The 19,734-nt window shown below is 35.6% G+C and overlaps 2 protein-coding genes across 3 annotated transcripts; both read left to right on the forward strand.

Moving 5' to 3' along the window:
- The first annotated feature begins 364 nt into the window (after positions 1-364).
- gga3a (golgi associated, gamma adaptin ear containing, ARF binding protein 3a) lies at positions 365-9,354 on the forward strand. Of its 2 annotated transcripts, none has more exons than XM_026263009.1 (17): positions 365-483; positions 1,182-1,266; positions 1,378-1,453; positions 1,523-1,621; positions 1,737-1,860; positions 1,968-2,065; positions 2,670-2,750; positions 3,508-3,645; positions 3,736-3,817; positions 3,921-4,031; positions 4,357-4,620; positions 5,079-5,158; positions 5,272-5,429; positions 5,809-6,071; positions 6,214-6,383; positions 6,568-6,678; positions 7,763-9,354. In XM_026263009.1, exons 1-17 carry the CDS (start codon positions 444-446, stop codon positions 7,871-7,873), a joined length of 2,091 nt encoding a protein of 696 aa, XP_026118794.1. In that variant the 5' UTR covers positions 365-443; the 3' UTR covers positions 7,874-9,354. The 2 variants fall into 2 exon arrangements, with proteins under 2 accessions (XP_026118794.1, XP_026118796.1); XM_026263011.1 differs by having other exon boundaries at positions 5,812-6,071.
- Positions 9,355-15,379: 6,025 nt separating this feature from the next.
- Positions 15,380-18,989, forward strand: sumo2a (small ubiquitin like modifier 2a). The gene is made up of 4 exons (XM_026263012.1): positions 15,380-15,523; positions 16,932-17,060; positions 18,334-18,405; positions 18,493-18,989. Exons 1-4 carry the CDS (start codon positions 15,503-15,505, stop codon positions 18,553-18,555), a joined length of 285 nt encoding a protein of 94 aa, XP_026118797.1. The 5' UTR covers positions 15,380-15,502; the 3' UTR covers positions 18,556-18,989.
- Positions 18,990-19,734: the final 745 nt, after the last annotated feature.

The following is a 19,734-nucleotide window of genomic DNA, read 5'->3' on the forward strand; positions in this document are numbered from 1 at the left end:
ATAAATGTGCCGAGCAATGTTTAAAAATCTGATTTTGGCATCTTTGAAAAAATACAATCAGATTGAAAAGTTTTGTTGTTGTTATTGTTGAAAAACGAATAAAATGTATAGCTTATATACTCAATAAAAATCAAAAGATAAATTAATCAAACATCAAGCAAGCAAATAAATAAATGAATAGTGTTTTAATTTTACTTTCTTATCGTATTTCTTTTAAAGACATTTAATAAATGTCTGACAGAAATTATTGCAGACGTATTGCAAATTTCAATATAATTGCCGCCACCGCGATTTACATCATAGAACAGGATTGTTTATTCTAGTTCATGACCTCGCTTCCTCTCGGAAGACCACACGCCACTTATTATCATCACAGAAGCACGAGAATGTCACATGACGGGAATGTGTAGCTCGCGCTCAGTCAGTTGTGCCACTGTGTGATCATGGCGGATCCGGAAGGAGAGTCACTGGAGTCATGGCTAAGTGAGTACTTTTGCTAATACATTAGCAGAATACGATTTAATTTGACTCTGTTACGCCGTTAAGATAAGCATTCACATTCAGATGCTATTTGTGATCAGTTGTTTTGTCGTGTCTGTGATATACACTGACATGATGCCATGATGGTTAGACGGAAAATAAACTGACCCATCCTAGAATGCATTTTGAGTGTCATAAGTGCTTTCCAATTCAGCAGAATATTTGGGTCGAACGTTTAAACGCGTTTATTATGCACCTAAATTTCTAAGTTAGGCAGCTCTAAGTTATGAGACCGAAGGATTTTATGATTAGCAAGCTCATCTGTCATCTACCATTTTTTTTAAATTAAACAACTTCTGAACTGCTGTTGCCTAAAACAGTTTAACTTAACACTTCTTTGCTATCTCGGAAACGTTAGTTATAAGTAGGAAACCAATCATTTTGTCTTAAACCTTACTGGCATGTTGCACAGTTTACTGAATGTAAACCTGGAATCATACACTATGATTGAAAAATGGCTTACTTTCTTCTATCCTGTCTCTTGAGATAAAATCATCTTGTAAATGCACACATTTAAATGTATTAAGATCTTTTGTTATCTTATAAATATAGTAAACCGAAAGAGTTAAGTGTAAGAGTAACAACGGGTGAGAGGCTTTTATTTGAAAATTGTGATGTTAGTGTGACTTCCTTCTTGGTAGACAAAGCCACCAATCCTTCCAACAGACAGGAGGAGTGGGAATATATCATCGGGTTCTGCGACCAAATCAATAAGGAACTTGAGGGGTATGTTTACCTTTTATAACTGGTACATGAGACTGTCTTCTTATTCATTGGGGACACTATGGTTGTGTTTCTTCTCATCAATCAAGTGAGAATTTTGTTTGTATCTTGCAGCCCACAGATCTCGGTCAGATTATTGGCACATAAAATCCAGTCCCCACAAGACTGGGAATCATTACAAGCACTAACTGTGAGTTTATCTCCTTCTGTCCCTCTTATATAATAAAAGTCTCTTACTAAATCTAGATAATTCTTGCAGGTTTTAGAAGCTTGCATGAAGAACTGTGGAAGAAGATTTCATAATGAAGTTGGAAAATTTAGATTTTTAAATGAACTCATCAAAATGGTTTCACCAAAGGTGATGATTTAAGTAAACTATCAATTTAATACAGCAAAATCATTTAAATATTTTAATGTCTCCATAATAACACATTTACCTTATTTATCCTTTTTTTTTTTTTTTAATCCTACAGTATTTGGGAGACAGAGTGTCTGAACGAGTGAAGACTAAAGTAATAGAGTTGCTTTACAGCTGGTCAGTTGCTTTACCAGATGAGGCAAAGATTACAGAGGCCTATCAAATGCTAAAGAAGCAAGGTTCTTTCATCACAGATATAAACATTTATAAGAATATCACCTACTTCATTTCTGTGTTCCAGGTTTGCTAGCCTGTCTTGTTCAGTCTTTACCCCATTCTTCCTCAGGCATTGTAACAGAAGACCCAGTGGTTCCTGTGGACAAGACCCTCGTTCCCTCGCCAAAGCCCAAGAATCCAGTGTTTGACAATGAGGAAAAGAGTAAGGTGAAGAAGCACATTACAGTATCAGAGATTAAACAATTATTCTGGCTTCGGTACCATTAAAGCTTAATTAAACTGTGCCATTATATATGTTTCTTATTTAAAATTTACAAAGTTTAGGTGGAAACTTCAATGGAAGTGATACAACTTCCCAATTCCAGTGGAATTGACTGAGACCAATGCATATAGTAAATATTAAAATAATTAGTTTCAAATGTATAGCCAGAAATGTGTGTTAAAATTAATTGGTAGCCTTTTCCGGGAGAAGTTACATCCAATTTTACCGTTTTGTTGCTGAGACAACGTAAGCCCATGAACCAAAAAAAAAAAAAATACTGAAAATGTTGTATAATTATAATTAAAATTGATTTAATTACACATTTTACTAAAACATTTACAGCTTAAATTTTGGAAGAAAAATCAATGTGAGTGCTTTTATTAAATAATGTCATTTACAGTTCTTCTTTTTAAGATCTTGCTTAACTTGTACTTTTCCTGGAATTTTTTTTTTATTTCAAGGGGAACTGTTTTGACCACGCTGTGAGCCGATGCTTATGTAAAGTTATAAACCATTGTCTTTTTCTTTGTTTAAAAATTGTCCCTCCAGCGTCTGGCAGAACTTCTTAAAAGTAAAAAGCCGGAGGATCTTCAAGAAGCTAACCGCATTATTAAGAACATGGTCAAAGAGGTGAGGGCTTGGATACTTTTATAATAATGTTTTAAGAGAATATGTTAAAATTAGTGCTGTCAAACGATTGATCGTGATTAATCGCATCCAAAATAAAAGTTTTGTTTCACATAATATATATGTATGTACTGTGTATGTTTACTTTGTTTATATAAATGCACACACATGAATGTATATATTTTTAAAATATTTAGTCATATTTACATGCATATTTATATTCATATATTTCATAGAATTTATAAATATATTTAATATATAAACATAACATGTTTTTAAAAAATATATACATGCATGTGTGTATTTATATACAGGCCTAAATAACAAAAATGCATAGTACACACACACGTATATTCTGTAAACAACTTTTATTTTGAATGTGATTAATCGTTTGACAGCACTAGTTAAATATGTTTGTCAAGCAACAATTATTTGTTTAAAACATAAATTATGAATTTATAAATTTAGCTATGTTTTGGGGGAGAAGCACCACATGACATTCATAAAATATTGTCATAGATTATTTCTATTTTAAGAGACTTATTGATAAGGACATTTTTATTTTTATTTTTTTTATAACAATAATTATTCGTTTTGGTATACTTTTCTAAGAAATAATTATAAGGTATTATACCAAAATAATCTAAAAATGAATTTTAATTAAAATAAAAAGCTTGTTTAAGATAATTGCAATATGTCATGATTTATAGTTTATCATAGGTTTAACACAAGACTTACAGGCCTCTTGCTTTGCTTTCAGGATGAGGCTCTGCAGCAGAAAGTTTCCCATCGTGTCAACACCCTAGAGGAGGTGAACAACAGTGTGAAGCTCCTTAATGAGATGCTAAGTCATTTCAAAAGTGATGAATCAACACAAGAAGACAAAGAACTTCTAAAGGTGAGACATCTGAGATTAGACCTGGTCACTGCTGGACTTAACCTGTAATTAAATGTATCTGACCATGGGCAACTTGCTTTATGTTCATAGGATCTGTATAATGACTGTGACAAACTTAGAACTGCAGTCTTCAGACTTGCCACCGAGACAGATGACGATGACAGTGCCTTAGGTAATACACATTAGTAAACAAAAACTCATTTAGGTCTCAATAATATATTATTTAAAAAAAAAAACGTATTTTTACATGTACCTTCTGGTCTTCTTTGGTGCAGGCGATATTTTGCACGCTAGTGATGATCTCTCACGAGTTATCAATTCCTATAAAAAGATTGTTGAAGGACAGACCATTATGACTGACTTACCAGGATCAACAGCTTCAGAACGTATGTATAATGTACCAGAATTCTTACACTTCGTGACTTTATTATTATTATTATTATTTATTTATTTTTTTTGGTGTTTGAATAAACCAAAGAGCTTGCAGGATTTATCAAATTACTGCTCTGGAAATGTAGTTCAGTATGAGTTAATGTTTTTATACATGTTTTCATTCCTGTCATATGCACATAAACTGACAGTCACCACTTATAAGCTACTACTAAATATTGTATAAACTTAATTTTCTGTAAAGTTCCTTTGCAATGATTTGTATCGTAAAAAGCGCTATACAAATAAAGTTGAATTTAATTGAATTTTTCATTTGTTTAGGCACCTCTGACAGAAACTCTTCTGACATTTTGATCGATTTGAATGATCTGGACTCTGGGACCCCTTCACCCCTTAAAAACGTTTTGACTTCACCTCAGCCCCCTGATTCTCTACCAGTTGACCTCCTCGCACTTACTCCTTCAGTTGGAGCTCAGCTTTCTTCTTCCAACACGTCCTCTGGATCATCAAGTTTCCAAACCAGTCCTCCACCAAGCCAGCTTCCCAGCAGTTTTTCTCTTCTAGATGACGGACTTGGTTCATTAGGTAAAAAATGTCTTAATAATACTTTTGAAGTGTATGATAGATGATTTATTAAGAATGTCATACATTACCATTCAGATGTTTGGTGTCAGTAAGATTTCCATTCCAAATAAATGCTATCAAACCTGTTAACACGATTTATAATATAAAATGTAAATTCAGAAATTAAAACCATGTTTTTTTTTGTTTTGTTTTTCTGCTATACAGCTTAAAACTTTATTAGAATACAGCAGAAGGTTCATATGACACTTCAGAATAGATGTAATAGATGCTGAAATGGAGCTTTGGCATTACAGAAAAAAAATCACATTTAGAATATGTTAAAATACATACATTCATTTATTTTAAGCATTTTATATAAGAATGTGTTTAAAAACAATAAGTATCAAACAGTCACACAGGCCTCATTGTTTTGAGTTTAAGACAATTTTAATTAACACTTCAAATTGTCTACTTTGCAGGCCTTACTAATCTGGACTCAAGCAAGTCTGCAGAAAAGAATACAAAAGAAGGCCAAAGCAATCAGTGGATTTCTTCACAAGTAAGATTGCAAGAGTGCTTGACATTTAGGTTAAACATGCCTTAAAAAAAAAAAATCTGCATATTATGATATTTAATGTGTACGCATAATTTTTATTTATTTTCTGATGACAGACTTCCAAACCAGTGATTGACCTACTCCGCAGCTCTGCTCCCTTAAATCCTCTCATCTCAACAGCGCCGCCTGCCTCGGAATCTGCCTCAGTCTTTGACAACTCCCTCCAGCAGAGCTGCAAAGATCTTGCCATGCTGGACCTGGACAAGACTCATAGGTAGTGAGAGAATTAAATAAAAATAGAATTAGCAGTATCGATTAAAAAAGCATCATGGTTTTTATTGATTCACACTTTATGATCAACTATTTTCAACTATGATGATAATAAGAAAGGTTTCTTGATCCCCAAATCAGCATAATAGAATAATTTCTTAAGTGTAATGGGTAAATAAATACATTGTTTCTATATTCTAATGTGTTTGATTGATGCCATTGGTTAAAAAACAGTTCTTCAGTTTAGTAGTAGCATTCATACATGGAAGGAAAGAGGCACAGCTTGCAAACTCTATTATTAGAGCCTTTAATTATGATCAAAGTGCTGGAAGTTTTTTTTTTTTTTTTAAACCCAACTAATTGTTTGTTCTTTCTATATAAAGCAGCCAGTCCAGTTATTCAAGCTTTGGTAGCAGAGAACTTCGAGCTGGAGAAGAGAACATCCATCCTGCATTAACCACATTCAGTTTCCCTGCTGGAATAACACCAGTGCCCTCTGCTTTAACCTCTGCCAAACCTCAGAGCTTTGCCCCAGACAGCCCTCTGTTCAGATCCATCTCCCCTACATTACCCACCAGTCAGTCACCCTCAGGCTCGGATATCTCCCTGTCCAGTGTATTTGTCCCACTGGAGGCCATTAAACCAAGTAAGGCCAATAAATGAATGTGGATGCTGTTGATAAAAGGTTCCTTTTGTTCTGAAATTAAAGAATTATATCAGTTATTCCAAATTAATTACTTGCATGTTAGGCTTAGTACGGTGTGTCATTTGCTTGTATCTTTTCACAGGTAAGGAGTGTCCAGTGACAGCCTATGATAAGGATGGTGTTCGTGTGTTGATGCACTTTGCTACTGACCCCCCGCCTGGTCGCCCCGATGTTCTGGTGGTTGTGGTGTCCATGCTAAACACAGCACCACTGTTGGTGAAGAACGTAGTGCTTCAGGTTGCTGTGCCAAAGGTGAGAGGCTGAAGTTTGCATATTTTTTTTCTGCTGAAATTTAACAATAATAATAATTTACATACAGTATATCATTTAAATGGATCCTAACTGTACACTGTTATTGTTTTGTGATGGATATGGATTTGTTTGCAGTTGTTTTGGTTCATTTATTTTTGTTACCTCTTTAATTTGTGATTGACAGTCTATGAAAGTGAAGCTGCAGCCCCCTTCTGGAACAGAAATGGCCCCCTTTAACCCTTTCATGCCCCCCAGTTCCATTACTCAGATCATGTTGCTGGCTAACCCACTGAAGGTGAAGAAAGATACACACACACACTCATGTTTGTTTTTGTGAAAAGTAGGGACATCCCATAGGCGTAATGGTTTTTATACTGTACAAACTGTATATTCTGTGGCCCTACACCAACCCAACACCTAACCCTAACCCTCACAGAAAACTTTGTGCATTTTTTCTTTCTCAAAAAAAAAAAAAAACACTAATTGTGCGTGATTTATAAGAGTTTTGAAAAATGGGGACATGGGTTATGTCGTCATAAGTCACCCTCTCCTTGTAATACCTGTCATACCCATGTCATTATACAGAGTTGTGTCCTGATATGTCACAAAAACAAGAGCACACACACATAAACAAACACACACATGCATATATTTACATATACTTACATTTACATATACATAGTTATAAATACTAAAGCCTAACCTTAAAATTAAAAGAAAAACAGGGCTTGAGATTTAAAAACAAATTAATAAATATCTACAAATATTGGTAAAAAATAATATATAAAAAAAAAAAAAAGATTTTAAAATAAGGATGTCCTCAAATGTTGTTTTTGTCAGATGTAGCTTACTTCTGGGAAAAAAAATGTATCCCCGAAAGACACTTGTCTCAGCATAAGAGGACATGGGACATTTGTTAAAGAGAAGTAGCTTAAAGTCACTATCTCTGTTGCCTATTGTAGAAATAAAATGGGTAATATAGCTTTTCAGATATAGTGAGGTTCAGTTTTAATCGTAATAATGAATTTAACTTTTGTCAAAATGTAAAATGAATTGTAATAAAATAAAATTGTTACAAATTGCCATAAAAAAACATTGATTACTAGGATCAAAAATGACACTTAAATCAATAAATGATACCAGTAGATCTATCTATCTTTTTCATAAAAAATCTCATCTGAGCTTTGACCTTGGAAGCACTGAAAAGTCAAGGGAAATGTTTGTCACCATATTTAGAGAACTAAAAGCTCAGTGATATTTTGCCCTAGTTAGATGAACTTCAATGTAATTTTGTAAAAAGCAATTGCTTGTGTGCTTACGTGATACAATTTCTATGATTAACTAAATGGTTGTTATATGTGTTTGTGTTTCTTTTGCAGGAGAAAGTGAGAATACGGTACAAGCTGACATTCACCCTCGGAGATCGACAGGTCACAGAGTCTGGAGAGATGGACAAGTTCCCTCCAGTGGAAAGATGGGGTCATTTGTAGCTGTGTAAGCATTAATACTCATGAAGACAAATGAAAAAGTCAGTGTGTAAGTGCATGGATCACCCTTTAGCGGTGTCCCCGATGTTACCTTTGACAAATTGGGTGTGACAAACTTGTGAATCCCAATCTTTGCGTAATCCACAAATGTCTAGATGTACTGGTCTTTGTCATTAGATACTGTTGTCATTATTATAAATATGTAGCCTATGAGTCATAATGGGTCATTTTATTGTTAGCCACAACTAAACTATTCAACTCATACCTCACCCTGAAAGCAGTGGCAGGTAATGTGATAACACTGGACGTTGCATCTTTTCTTTCAATCTATTTTCCTTGATATGATGCACCAGTTGTGTTTTTGTGCTTTGAGTTTTACATATTTATTTCATTACTATTCAGATTTGTGGTGTTTGACATGGTTGGCCTCAGTGTTTTAAAGCCAATTAAATTTGTTTTACATCAGATAACAGTCCAACAAAATGTGTGTGAAAGATGGTGCAAAGCATACTTGGACTTCTGTATTTTTGGATGAATGCAAAGTATTGGTTTCACTTTTGGTATGGCTTTTTTTAGTTGCCTCAGTATTGTTTTGCTTAACTGGATGTGTCCAGTGGTGTGTTTTACTGAATGATTGTGTGTGTGTATGTGTGAGAGAGAGAGCGAAAGGCATGGGGAAAATCATATTAATAAAATTGACTTTCTAAATTAATTCAAAGAAGAGCTTCATGAATCTTCCAGTAATGCTGTTCTTCTTAGATTTCAAGTAAAATTTGCAATTCAACGCAATGTATACGGTTTTAAAGACAAATAAATATATTATTTTGAACAACTGTTGAATTTTTTGGCCTGGCACTTAGTTTACAAACACTGTTTTAGTCCCCACAGGTACTTTATTTGGAAAAATCAAAATATTCGATACAAAAAAAAAAAAAATTGTTCCCGGACAGGTTTAATAATAATATTCTTTTGGTTTCTAAACTTGTAAATTCAGATGGTCTCTTGCTATCTTCTTCTGAATTCTTAAGTAAAACTGTATACCTTTCACCCCACTTTGCTATGGTGATGGATGCCATCCCCAGTGGAGTTCTTTACCCCCTTTGTTTCATGGACACATCCCTGTGAAACCGCAACAGGGAAGATTTGCTTACAATATCCTCCTCCGGCAATGTCAAAGCCTTAAAATCCTATACGTTGTGGACGAAGTATAATATTTGTGCTTTTTATGAAGTGCTAATTGCTTTTTTTTATAATGTGCTGTTGTGTTAAGAGGATGGGGTTTATTTTAGATTATTTATTACCTCTTCTTTCTCTTTAAATCTAATTTATATATTACCCCTGGCTTAATATTGTTTTTTAGTTCTTTTCCTGGTTCTTTATTTGTTGTTTATATATTTATTATTGTCGTTATAATCTGTTTTTGAGCTGTAAATATGTGTATTTACCTTTTATATATGTTCAATAAAAAGGGGGTCATAATGGGACTCCGGAAAGCCTTTACGTTTCAGGAGGATCAAGATCATGCTGGCGTGTTGGATAAATCTACAAGGGCATAGCGGAGTACATCCCACCAAGGCCATTTTACAAGATGATTAATTACTATAATCCATGTAAGAGATTAAGTAGTGATATTCTTTAGGAAATTAGGGGAGAGAATTTTCATAGACTGGGTTGGTGTGGAGATTTTAATGGCCACAGTACATTATGGGGAAGTAAAAAATGTAAAAAAAAAAAAAAAAACATTAAAAAGGATATGTTAGTTAAGTGTGAAATAGTTTGTGTTAATAATGGAAGAGCAACAAGAATTGATTTATCAAAAAAGTCATCTACATTAGACTTAACCATTGTTTTCAGGAAATTTGACAAGATGTATGTGGAATGTATTGGATCTAAATTGAATAGTAACATTATCCGATTAATTGTAAAATGGGAATAGATATGGAAGTGAATGTAGTAGAAAGATTTCCTGGAAATCTAAGTCAGCTGACTGGGACCAATTTAAGGAAGTGAGATATTGATGATTGAAATAGAAGAATCAGCAGGGGACTTTGAATAAGTGAGAGTCTATGTAAGTCAGCAGAAGAATTAATTGGTAAAAGCAAAACGAGAAGGAAGTAACCAGATCCATGGTAGAATGATGAAGTGAAGCAATAAAGGTTAGGAAAAACTGTTTTTAATTATTTTATTGAATATAAGAGGAAACTGGCAATTGTTAGGAAGGTGCAAATGCGAAAAGACATTATTGGAGACAATATTGTGAAAAGTATAAGAGAAGAAACTAAAAAATAAATTATTTGTGGGGAATGATCAAGAAGATGAATGGAATAAAAGGAAATAACAGTATTCTGGTTATAATAAAAATATTTTAAAAAGCTGAAGTTTTAGCCAAAGCCTTTGAAAAAGTATATAGTAATAATTATAATATCCCAGACAGTATGAGAAGGCATAGAGATAATTGTTTAAGAGATAATCAAGAATTATTAGTTCATAGAGGATTATCAGGAAGTACATTAGATAATGATTTTTCCTTATATGAACTAAAAAGGGCCGTTTTGGGGTCTAACCAAACCTCCCCAGGGGCGGATGATGTGTGCTATGAAATGGTTAAGCATCTATCAGATACATCATTGCATATTTTAAGGCTTTTTATGGAATCTGGGATTAAGGGATTTAACTGACAATTTGGAGAAACTCTGGGTCACTTTATCGAGGGTTATTCTGCGATAACAATCTGCTGGATGTACATTATCCCTTACTTATCAAGTTAAAATTGGTAAAAGGGTATCTGATCAAGTAGGGGTTTACACAACAGAGAAGGCTGCAATATTGTTAGCTACCAGGTTAGGTGGCTATCCAGCTATGTTTCAAATTAGGTTCCGCCAACCCTGGATTTTAGGTTCTATGAAAGTAGCTCGGCTTTAATCGGTGTTCGTTGCCATGGTATCTTACGCTGCACGGCTAACCTGCTCCAGGGCAGGTTATGTTCTGGGTTAGAGATCTCAAACTGAAGGTGAACCAATCAGATGTGAGAGAAGTGACACATGTCTGACACAAAGTCCCTCCAGTTTATCTTGCTCCAAATTAAAGGTCACTTATGCTTAAAAAAAAAAAAAAAGAAGAAGTCTGGCTTTAATGATAATAACATCATTAAAGCCATTTTATGTCATTTTGTCAGTCATTTTATGATTTATATAATTACTGTGATTCATATTATTATTTATCTCTTACACACAAGCAATTTTAGTTTAACAGTTATTATAAATTATTTTAAATAAATATTAATGTATACAGATCATGTAATGTAAATAAGCTGTAGTATCAAAAGATTGCACTATTTTAAAATACATTTTAAATTACATTAAATTACAAATCTGACCTTACATGTTCGAGTCTCTATCACTATATATTGTTCCACTTGTGACTACACTGATGGAGCAAGATCATTTATTTTATTAGTCCTCCTTCATTTTTCATATGACATTTAAATTTGTCATATTCTTCAGTCTCTTAACCTTTAGCAAAACCTTTAAACTTTAGTTTTGAATCTCGCTGGGTCTCTCCATAGACAGTAAAACAGGGCTCTCAAGTTTTGAACTGAGTTCAGAGTGAGATTTTGCCCGCGGTCGCGATGGCGGCAGGGGTTTGATGGGGACGGGTGTCTGATCTCATAAATGACACATATTCTTACAAATAAAATAATATTTATTTAATTCAGCATTTATTTGTGTGTGTGTGTGAGAGAGAGAGAGAGAAAAAATGGTCAGTGCTGTTTATAGTAGGTGTTGGTAGCTGGTATTGAGGCCAGGGGTTGGTGGCTCCCATTTGAATCACTGTGGTTCCAGGCCAGCCATTTTTCACAGTTCCATCAAGTGCTAAACTGTTCCTGGTTTAGGTCTTGTTTAATCCCACCATGGAGAAAACCCTCTCAGCATAGGTATTTGAATGAGCAAGCACTAACACTAATGCAGCTATTTTAGAAAGCCTCCCTGCTTATGTCCCTCACACCTTGATGGACACAGGAGTTATCTTGTCTGCAGAGTAGACTAAGCACCAGTAAAAAGAGCTGGTGGTTCCCATTGTGATGAATGGTGATCGGGTTGACCACTCCTTCTTAAAGGAACACCTACAGGTGGCTGCTCTACATAACCCTCTCTTTTTCCCTGTTTCCAGTGGGTTCTCCACTGTTTCCTCTATGGTCCTCCACAGTCTCTTCCATGCACCCATCCTCTTCTGGCACCCTAACTCCCTCCCCTACTGTATTCTCCACAGCCTCCTCCTCTGACCTAGCCACCTTTTTAGGGAGCTGGGCCCGCATTCATAAAGATTCTAAGAATCCTCTCAGAAAACTCTTAATTTAGCTTAAAAACTTTTACGTAGGAGTCTTAGCTTAAAAGCGATTCGGGACCGATCTGAGAGCAACTCTGAGTAAGGAAAAGACAAAAACGTTTATCTTAGTGAGGAGGCGGGGTTGAACCGGTTGCTATGTATGACACAATCTTTTGAAGACTCTGATTGGCTGGTTGTCCAAGAAGGAAAAAAAAGAGTGATTTTAAGTATAGGGTCTATTCTAATCCTCACTTTAAATTTACATGCGTAATTTTTCCTATTTGACCGTTCTCTCTCTCTCTCTCTCTCTCTCACACACACACACACACACACACACACACACACACACACACACACACACACACACACACACACATTATATGTGTGTATATGAATTCTATTTTTTTATTTACCATGCTTTTAATTTCCTATAAGGTATTTGATTGGCTTAGAATGATAAAAATTGTTCCACTCTTTCCAGTTACAGTGATTGCTGTCCTATTTAAGTGGCGGTTTGAGTGTTGGTTTTAATGTATCAAACATGGAATCAAAGCCAAGAAGAGCGAGAAAGCCAAACTGGACAGAGGAACAGTGTTTACTGTTAGCCCAGTTAATGGATGAACACAAGGCCATTCTTAAAGGAAAATTCAGACACAGCAAGGGACAAGAAGCAGACATGGGACAAACTATTAACGGTTCATTCCCCCTGCTTGTGCGCACCTAAGCCTGCTATATTCATAAATGCAGTTTTTTGAGCTTGCAAGGTGGGAATGTCCAGTGGAAACGAAATGAACTGCGACACAATAAGATGTTCTGAAAGTGCTGTAATTGTTTGTGTGATCACTCTGCTTACAGAAGGTTGTGACAGACCCAAATCATCACTATTGCATTGTTGCATGTTCCCAGTTGCCAAATATTGTAATGTAGTGATTACTTTAATTTATATATTAAATTATATTATATTAAATTATTATATAATCTATACCGTCTTATTAACTCATTGTCATCCATTGTCTGCAACACATTTCTTCTGCCTCTTCATCTTTCTGCCATTTTCTCCTCTGTTAAAGAAACTCTTAAGCCTCTTAAAAGTCCTCGTCTGTGCTCATAACAAATTTTACCTTAAGACCTCTTTTAAGGGATAAGATGCTTTCTGAATTACTTTTTTCTTTACTAGGATTTTTTTCTTTAATTTTAAAAGTAAACGCCCACATTTCTAAGAATTTTCTTAGAATTTTGTCACTAGGAACTACTTTTTGCATTAAGATTCTTTATGAATACGGGCCCAGATCTTTTAGAACAAAGCATGAAAGATTGCTCCTTTGCCTCTTCCCTGACATCTTTGAAATAGACGAATGCAATAATCAATATTATACATTGGATAAAATATAATGAAATAGCCTAGGCAAAACGTTTTGAAAATGGGGACCAGGATGAGGTGCAGTAAAAATAAAAGGAAAGAAATTTTTTTTTTTTTTTTTAACTATTATGGATACTGCCATACAAGTATTATGGATAGGCCTATTATAGAAGTCTCCTATATAAAACTGTCAGAGTAGCCCCGCATCCTCTTCAACGTGTAACTTTGGCAATAAAAAAATAATAGTGGGCTAATAATAGGCACAAAAGCTACGGCCGACCACGTATAATGGCCAAAATTGCGTGCGTGTCGGGGTCATAATAACCATCAGACCAAAACATATCTTAGACTGTTTTTAAAAAATGTTAAATTAATATATTGATAAAAAAAAAAACATATAGTGAAAATCTGTGTCATTGTCTTGACAAGTCTGTAACCGTAACGTTACCTACTTCAGCGAGCGTCTGGATCTGTGTTGCACACGAGCCTGTAAAAATCTTACCCGGATACAGCAATGCTATTTTCTGATTGGCTGATCGGTAGCTATATTTTTTTTATTCGATTAGCAGGTGCGTGTCAGGGCCTTCGGGGAACTCACTTGATTCCTCTACGTTACCTGTTTCACTGTTTAAAAAAAATAGCGCCGCAACTTGGTGGGCGTTGTCCTCGTAATGTCTCTGCGTGAGAAATACAAGGTGTGGCGTGTGAGCGTGTGAACGGGTTGAAATGCGTGAGTCTCACGCCCAATGCGTGAGACTTGAGAGCCCTGGTAAAAGAAATGGACGCAGCGACCCCATTGGAACTCAACTGAGACAATTGAAGCCTATGATTGAAGCCCATTTTTTAGCGTTTTTTAGCACTTCCGTTTCTAACGCGCAGACTCAAACGAAGCTTGACGACGTCAGCAACCTGTCTGACAGATGCACATGTTCTAGTAGCTGTGCGTGCAAACTGCCATCGTTAATCTTGCAGAGACGGCGAGCTTGAGCGGGGAGTTCTTTGGCGTGAGTGAGCAGGAGTAAGTATTCTGATTAATTATTTTGTATAGTATTTTAAAATGTAACGCCAGTACGCCATATTAAGTTAATTGCCTGCTAGCTTCTCCACTCCTCCTGTCTGTACGGTAATGCGACAGAGAGACGAGTGGTTATGACGCAATCGTTAGCCTATTTTTACAAAAACTGTTTCTACGGGGCCATAATGTAACATAAAAGGCAATGGAGCCCTTTATACATTGTCGTGTTTCTTTAGAAATAAATAATGGACAAACTGAGTCTTTGAACGCCTCAGATGTAAAGTTATTCGCTGTCAAAGTGACGCCAAAATGAATGGGAGTCAATGGGAATGCTAACGCAAGTGAAGTTCTGCTACAAGATGGCAGCACGCAGCCGACTTCAACTTCCGGTCGACATCCTTGCCGCCTGGGTCTCTCACGAGAAGTAAATCAAACTTGCTTTGTGTTGCAAGGCTCGTGATTGGCTGTTCGCCAGTGATGTCACACATTCATGTGCACGCGCTCCACAAACCCAGGATCAAAGCCTGAATTGACAAAGAAAGTTGATGAACGGCATCATAGTACCAACAAAGCCGGAATGGAGAGGTTTGGTTTTGTCAACTCAAAACTAATCCTGTAACTCTGAATTTGTTCAGCTACCATCATGGTACAGGACCCAGATGGATGGAGGATTCTCGAACAATGAATGTGCTGATATGTTCAGATTCTTTCTCAGCATTATCAAGTGTCATTAGTCCTTTTATTTATTTATGTTATACACACACATATATCCCAATGAGTTCACACTTCAGTCCTGTAGATGGCGGCAATGTTTAGTTTGCAAACCGACAAATAAAAACCAGGAAAAAAGAAGACGGCTCTATGGACCTTTTAAACGTCGTCATATCCGGCGGCATTAAGCGCGTCTTCTGTGTGTGAGGCAGAGGCAGTCATGGCAGACGAGAAGCCAAAGGTGCGTGTGTAGGAGTCTTTATAACTGTTCTAATAAGCACAATAATTATTTGATACATGATTAATGGGTACCATTTATAAACAACTTATTGCCCTCTCTCTCTAATTTGTTGTTCAGTAACTCAGTGAAATGTTGTTGTCTTTCGTAAAGCTTACGCTTAACCTCTAGTTCGCTAATGTGACTCGCAGCACATACAAACGGCAAGTGCTAAGATAAAACTTAAAGTAAACTAAGCACAGTACCAATGGTTCTTTACTCTTTAGCGCAAAACGCGCTCTTCTCTCTCGAGCATACAATCAGTGCCGATTCAGTGCGTCGATTACAAAAACACAAAACAAGGCAGTGTATGTGATAAGGTGTAACTTATTCAGATTTACTCGGCTTTCTTCATCTGTGTTAACTGTTGATGTATCATCAATAATTTTTTTAAAAGACTTTAATATTTGTGTAGTTGTGTGTTTTATTTTTGCGTTATAATGGGAATCTCAGCGGTTTGCTCTACTGAGACCTACTCTTGCTGTCGTTACTGTATTGTGTGCTGTAAACACTTAATTTGGAATAATGCCTACATTATCTTTGTTGTGGTGTCACTATGGTATATCACAGGAAGGTTTTTTTTTTTTCGTTCTAATGTTCAGTGCATTACTTTGTTAAAAGGCTTAGACTTCATAGGACAACATTATTTTATTATTATTATTATTACTCTTTATTTCAGACTCATGGTCCATATGAAAAGAAGAAAGAATTAAGAGGAAAATACACACAGAGAATTTAAAAGACATACAAGCTTGCATTCCAATGCTTCCGCAAGCTGGAAAAATACCTTGTATCACTTAATGTAACATCATTTAAGACCATTATGATACCATTTTTTGAATCATTCAGCCGACATATGAAATTATACATACACTTCCTTAAGACAGCATGCAAAGTAGGTACATTATTAGATACAAACAATTGGCTTGCACTTGTCCACCTTGGATGTTTAAGCAAAATTCTTAGCGCATCATTAAATGCCACCTGGAGTTTTTGCATTTTAGCTTTAGCGTACCTACACCATAAGTGAGCTGTATAAAAAGATGTACAGAATGCCCTAAATAGAGCTATTTTAACAGCATCAGTACACATATAAAATTTACGAGCCAGCATATTAGCTTGCCCATATAACCTACAGCACTGGCGCTGCACATCAATTAAAAATAAATAACTTTAGATGGGTTAAATAATTTTAGATGGGTTAAGCAGCAAAGTGAACTTGTTTGGACTCTTGTTCACTTATAAAACCCTAAATCTGTGTATTGTTGTTTGGGTACCTCTTGATTCCTATCATTAAGATGATTGTTGTTTTTGTGTATTTTATTTTTAATTGCAGAATAATTATTGATGGTAGTTTTATTTCACTTTTCAGGAGGGTGTGAAAACAGAGAATGACCACATAAACCTAAAAGTAGCTGGGCAGGATGGCTCAGTGGTTCAGTTCAAAATCAAGAGGCACACGCCCCTTAACAAACTGATGAAAGCATATTGTGAGAGACAGGTAAGGGTTTTTATGCACATGAAACTGCATCATTTACTTGCCCTGACAAAAATTATAATCCTTTGTTTAGGTGGAACGCATATTGCCATACTTGCCAATAATAGATAACATGATGGTCTGGAAATAATTGATCATAATTTAGAGGTGGAGATAAAAGTCAGCTGTATGTATCTACAGCAAATGAGCTTGCTTGCTCAACATTTAAACTTAATTTTAGTGTAAGGCAGTTCAGGATTCAGGATCAGTTCTTCTGAAACCTTCTACCTGTAAATCATGCAGAGACATGCTCCGCATGTGTAGTAGATCTAGCCTGCCAACTGCACCAAATGCATGAACGGTTAATTCCTTAAACATGCTATAACTAATTGAAATATTTATGAATGAACTTTGGTTATAGTTAATTCTAAATTATTAGACTCATGCAAAAGATAAGGCCCTTTCTCATTCCCAGATTTTCACCAGATTTCAGCTGGACCTAGCTCTGTGATCATTTATAAGGACTTCAGTTTTACGAACAGTAATGTACAAAATATTGATGAGTTCTAAGAAGCTACATCCATGAGGTTTCTATAAACATGTACACCATTATTACTCTGTGGTTAAACCAAGAAAAATAAATACTGATAGCATCTTATATATATATAAACACACACACATACATATATACATAAATGAAAAGGTTGGAGGTTGCATGAAAGCAGGAAGTGTAGAAGTACAAAAATGTTCTTTGACCTAGAACAGGATGTTGTCTTCATCCGTTGTGGTAAAATGTTGAAGGTCAGGTCATCTGTTATGAGTACGGAGAAAGAAAAGGTGAATTATTAAAAACAGTTGGCAGTTTGACATAAATGTAAATTCAGAGGCATCTTGATCTGTCCAAGTTTGAGAGTTTGTTGTATTTTAAGACAAGGATCTCCAACCCTGCTCCTTGACAGCTCCTGTCCTGCAGAATTCTGTTTCAATCCCAAACAATCCCACCTGAACCAGCTAAAGGTGTTCAGGGTTTCTTGATCATTACAGACAGGTGTGTTGGAGCAGGGTGGGATCTGAACTCTGCAGGATGCTAGCTTTTGCAAGGTTGGACATACCTGTGCTTTAAGATAAAATTGATTTAATGTTAAAATTAGGCCATGTCATTCCGAAGCCAGACATTCTATACAATACATGAATTGTTAAGGGGTCACTGACCGCATTTTGGAAGATATGCTGGAGGTAATGCTACAGTTTACACTTCACTTAACTCTTAAGTCCACATTATCTCTGTTTTGAACAGGGGCTAACAATGCGGCAGATTCGGTTCCGGTTTGATGGGCAGCCAATCAATGAGACTGACACTCCAGCTCAGGTATAGTTCACTGATATGACCAGTTCTGAATGTTTCATTCTTTAAGTGTGCTACAAAGTCTGATTTAATTTTTTTTTCTATTTCCAGTTGGAAATGGAGGACGAGGATACAATTGATGTATTTCAGCAACAGACAGGGGGCATGATGTAAATAAGTTACCTCTGCCCTCTATCATCACAGTCCTCCCTGTTTTCTCTTTATACGTTTAGGCTGACATCTCTCCTCATTGCCAGAAGCTTGCTTAAAATGGCCATCAGTTCGCACAAATCCGATGAATGATGTTGTAAACATATTAGTGTATTTCATCAGATGTGGACCTAAGAGTGTCGAGACTAAAATGCTTTTGATCAGTGATCAGATCTTTTTTTTTTTTTTTATGGTAGATTGAATTTTGGTCCCTGTCAGTGCTAAAGTACTATTTTGTTTGCTCAGAGCCATTGGACTTTTTATATATATTTTATATACGTTGGTGTATTTCTCTTTTGTACTCAGGCCTATTTTATTAAGTAACTTGTGTTGTGAAATGAAATGTCGGTGAGATTTTTGTGTTGGAATAAAACGTTTTTTAAAAACCACTCGAGGTAGATCTTTAGTTGCTTTTAGTCTTTCTTTTTAGAACTCCATTATTATTTCCCTTAATGGAACTAACAGCAGTTGTAGTTTACAAACACCTTGCAGAATTAAAAATATATAACCAGAAAGGGGCAACTGAAACACAAAAATGCTGAATTTGTGTTGCACTTAGTAAGTGGTCACAAAAGTTTACATATATAGAAAATCATAAATGCTTTTAGATAAAAAATAAGTTTTTGTTTTGACAAAAACAGGGTAGTTCAGTTTGTAAAATGTCCCTCCCCAGTTAAAGAATAATATTAATATAGTTATTGATCAAAAATTGAATGTACTGTATACAGTTGAAATTCATATAAATACAGTTGTGCTCAAAATTATTCATACCCTTGGTAAGTATGATCGAAGGTGGCTGTGAAAAAATCCTTCATCTAGGACCTCTTCAGATTCCCAGCCCCATGTTGGTGGTACTTCTCTTCAGTTCACCACACTCATTTTCTACAGAGTTAAGGTCAGGGCACTGAAATGGCCATGGCAGAATATTTGTTTTGTGCTCACTGACCCGTTTTTGTTTTGATTTTGATGTTTGTTTTTGGATTATTGTCCTGTTGAAAAATCCAAACACAGTCCATTATTAGATTTATAGCATAGACAGTTCATTTTTATCTGTTGGTATTCGATAAAAACCACTGGTGTCTGTCTGAATACCATATCCAGTATCTATTGCAGAAAAAGAGGCCCACAACATTAAGGATACAG

Source organism: Carassius auratus, chromosome 6 (genome assembly GCF_003368295.1).
Source record: "Carassius auratus strain Wakin chromosome 6, ASM336829v1, whole genome shotgun sequence".
NCBI classification, from domain to species: Eukaryota; Metazoa; Chordata; class Actinopteri; order Cypriniformes; family Cyprinidae; genus Carassius; species Carassius auratus.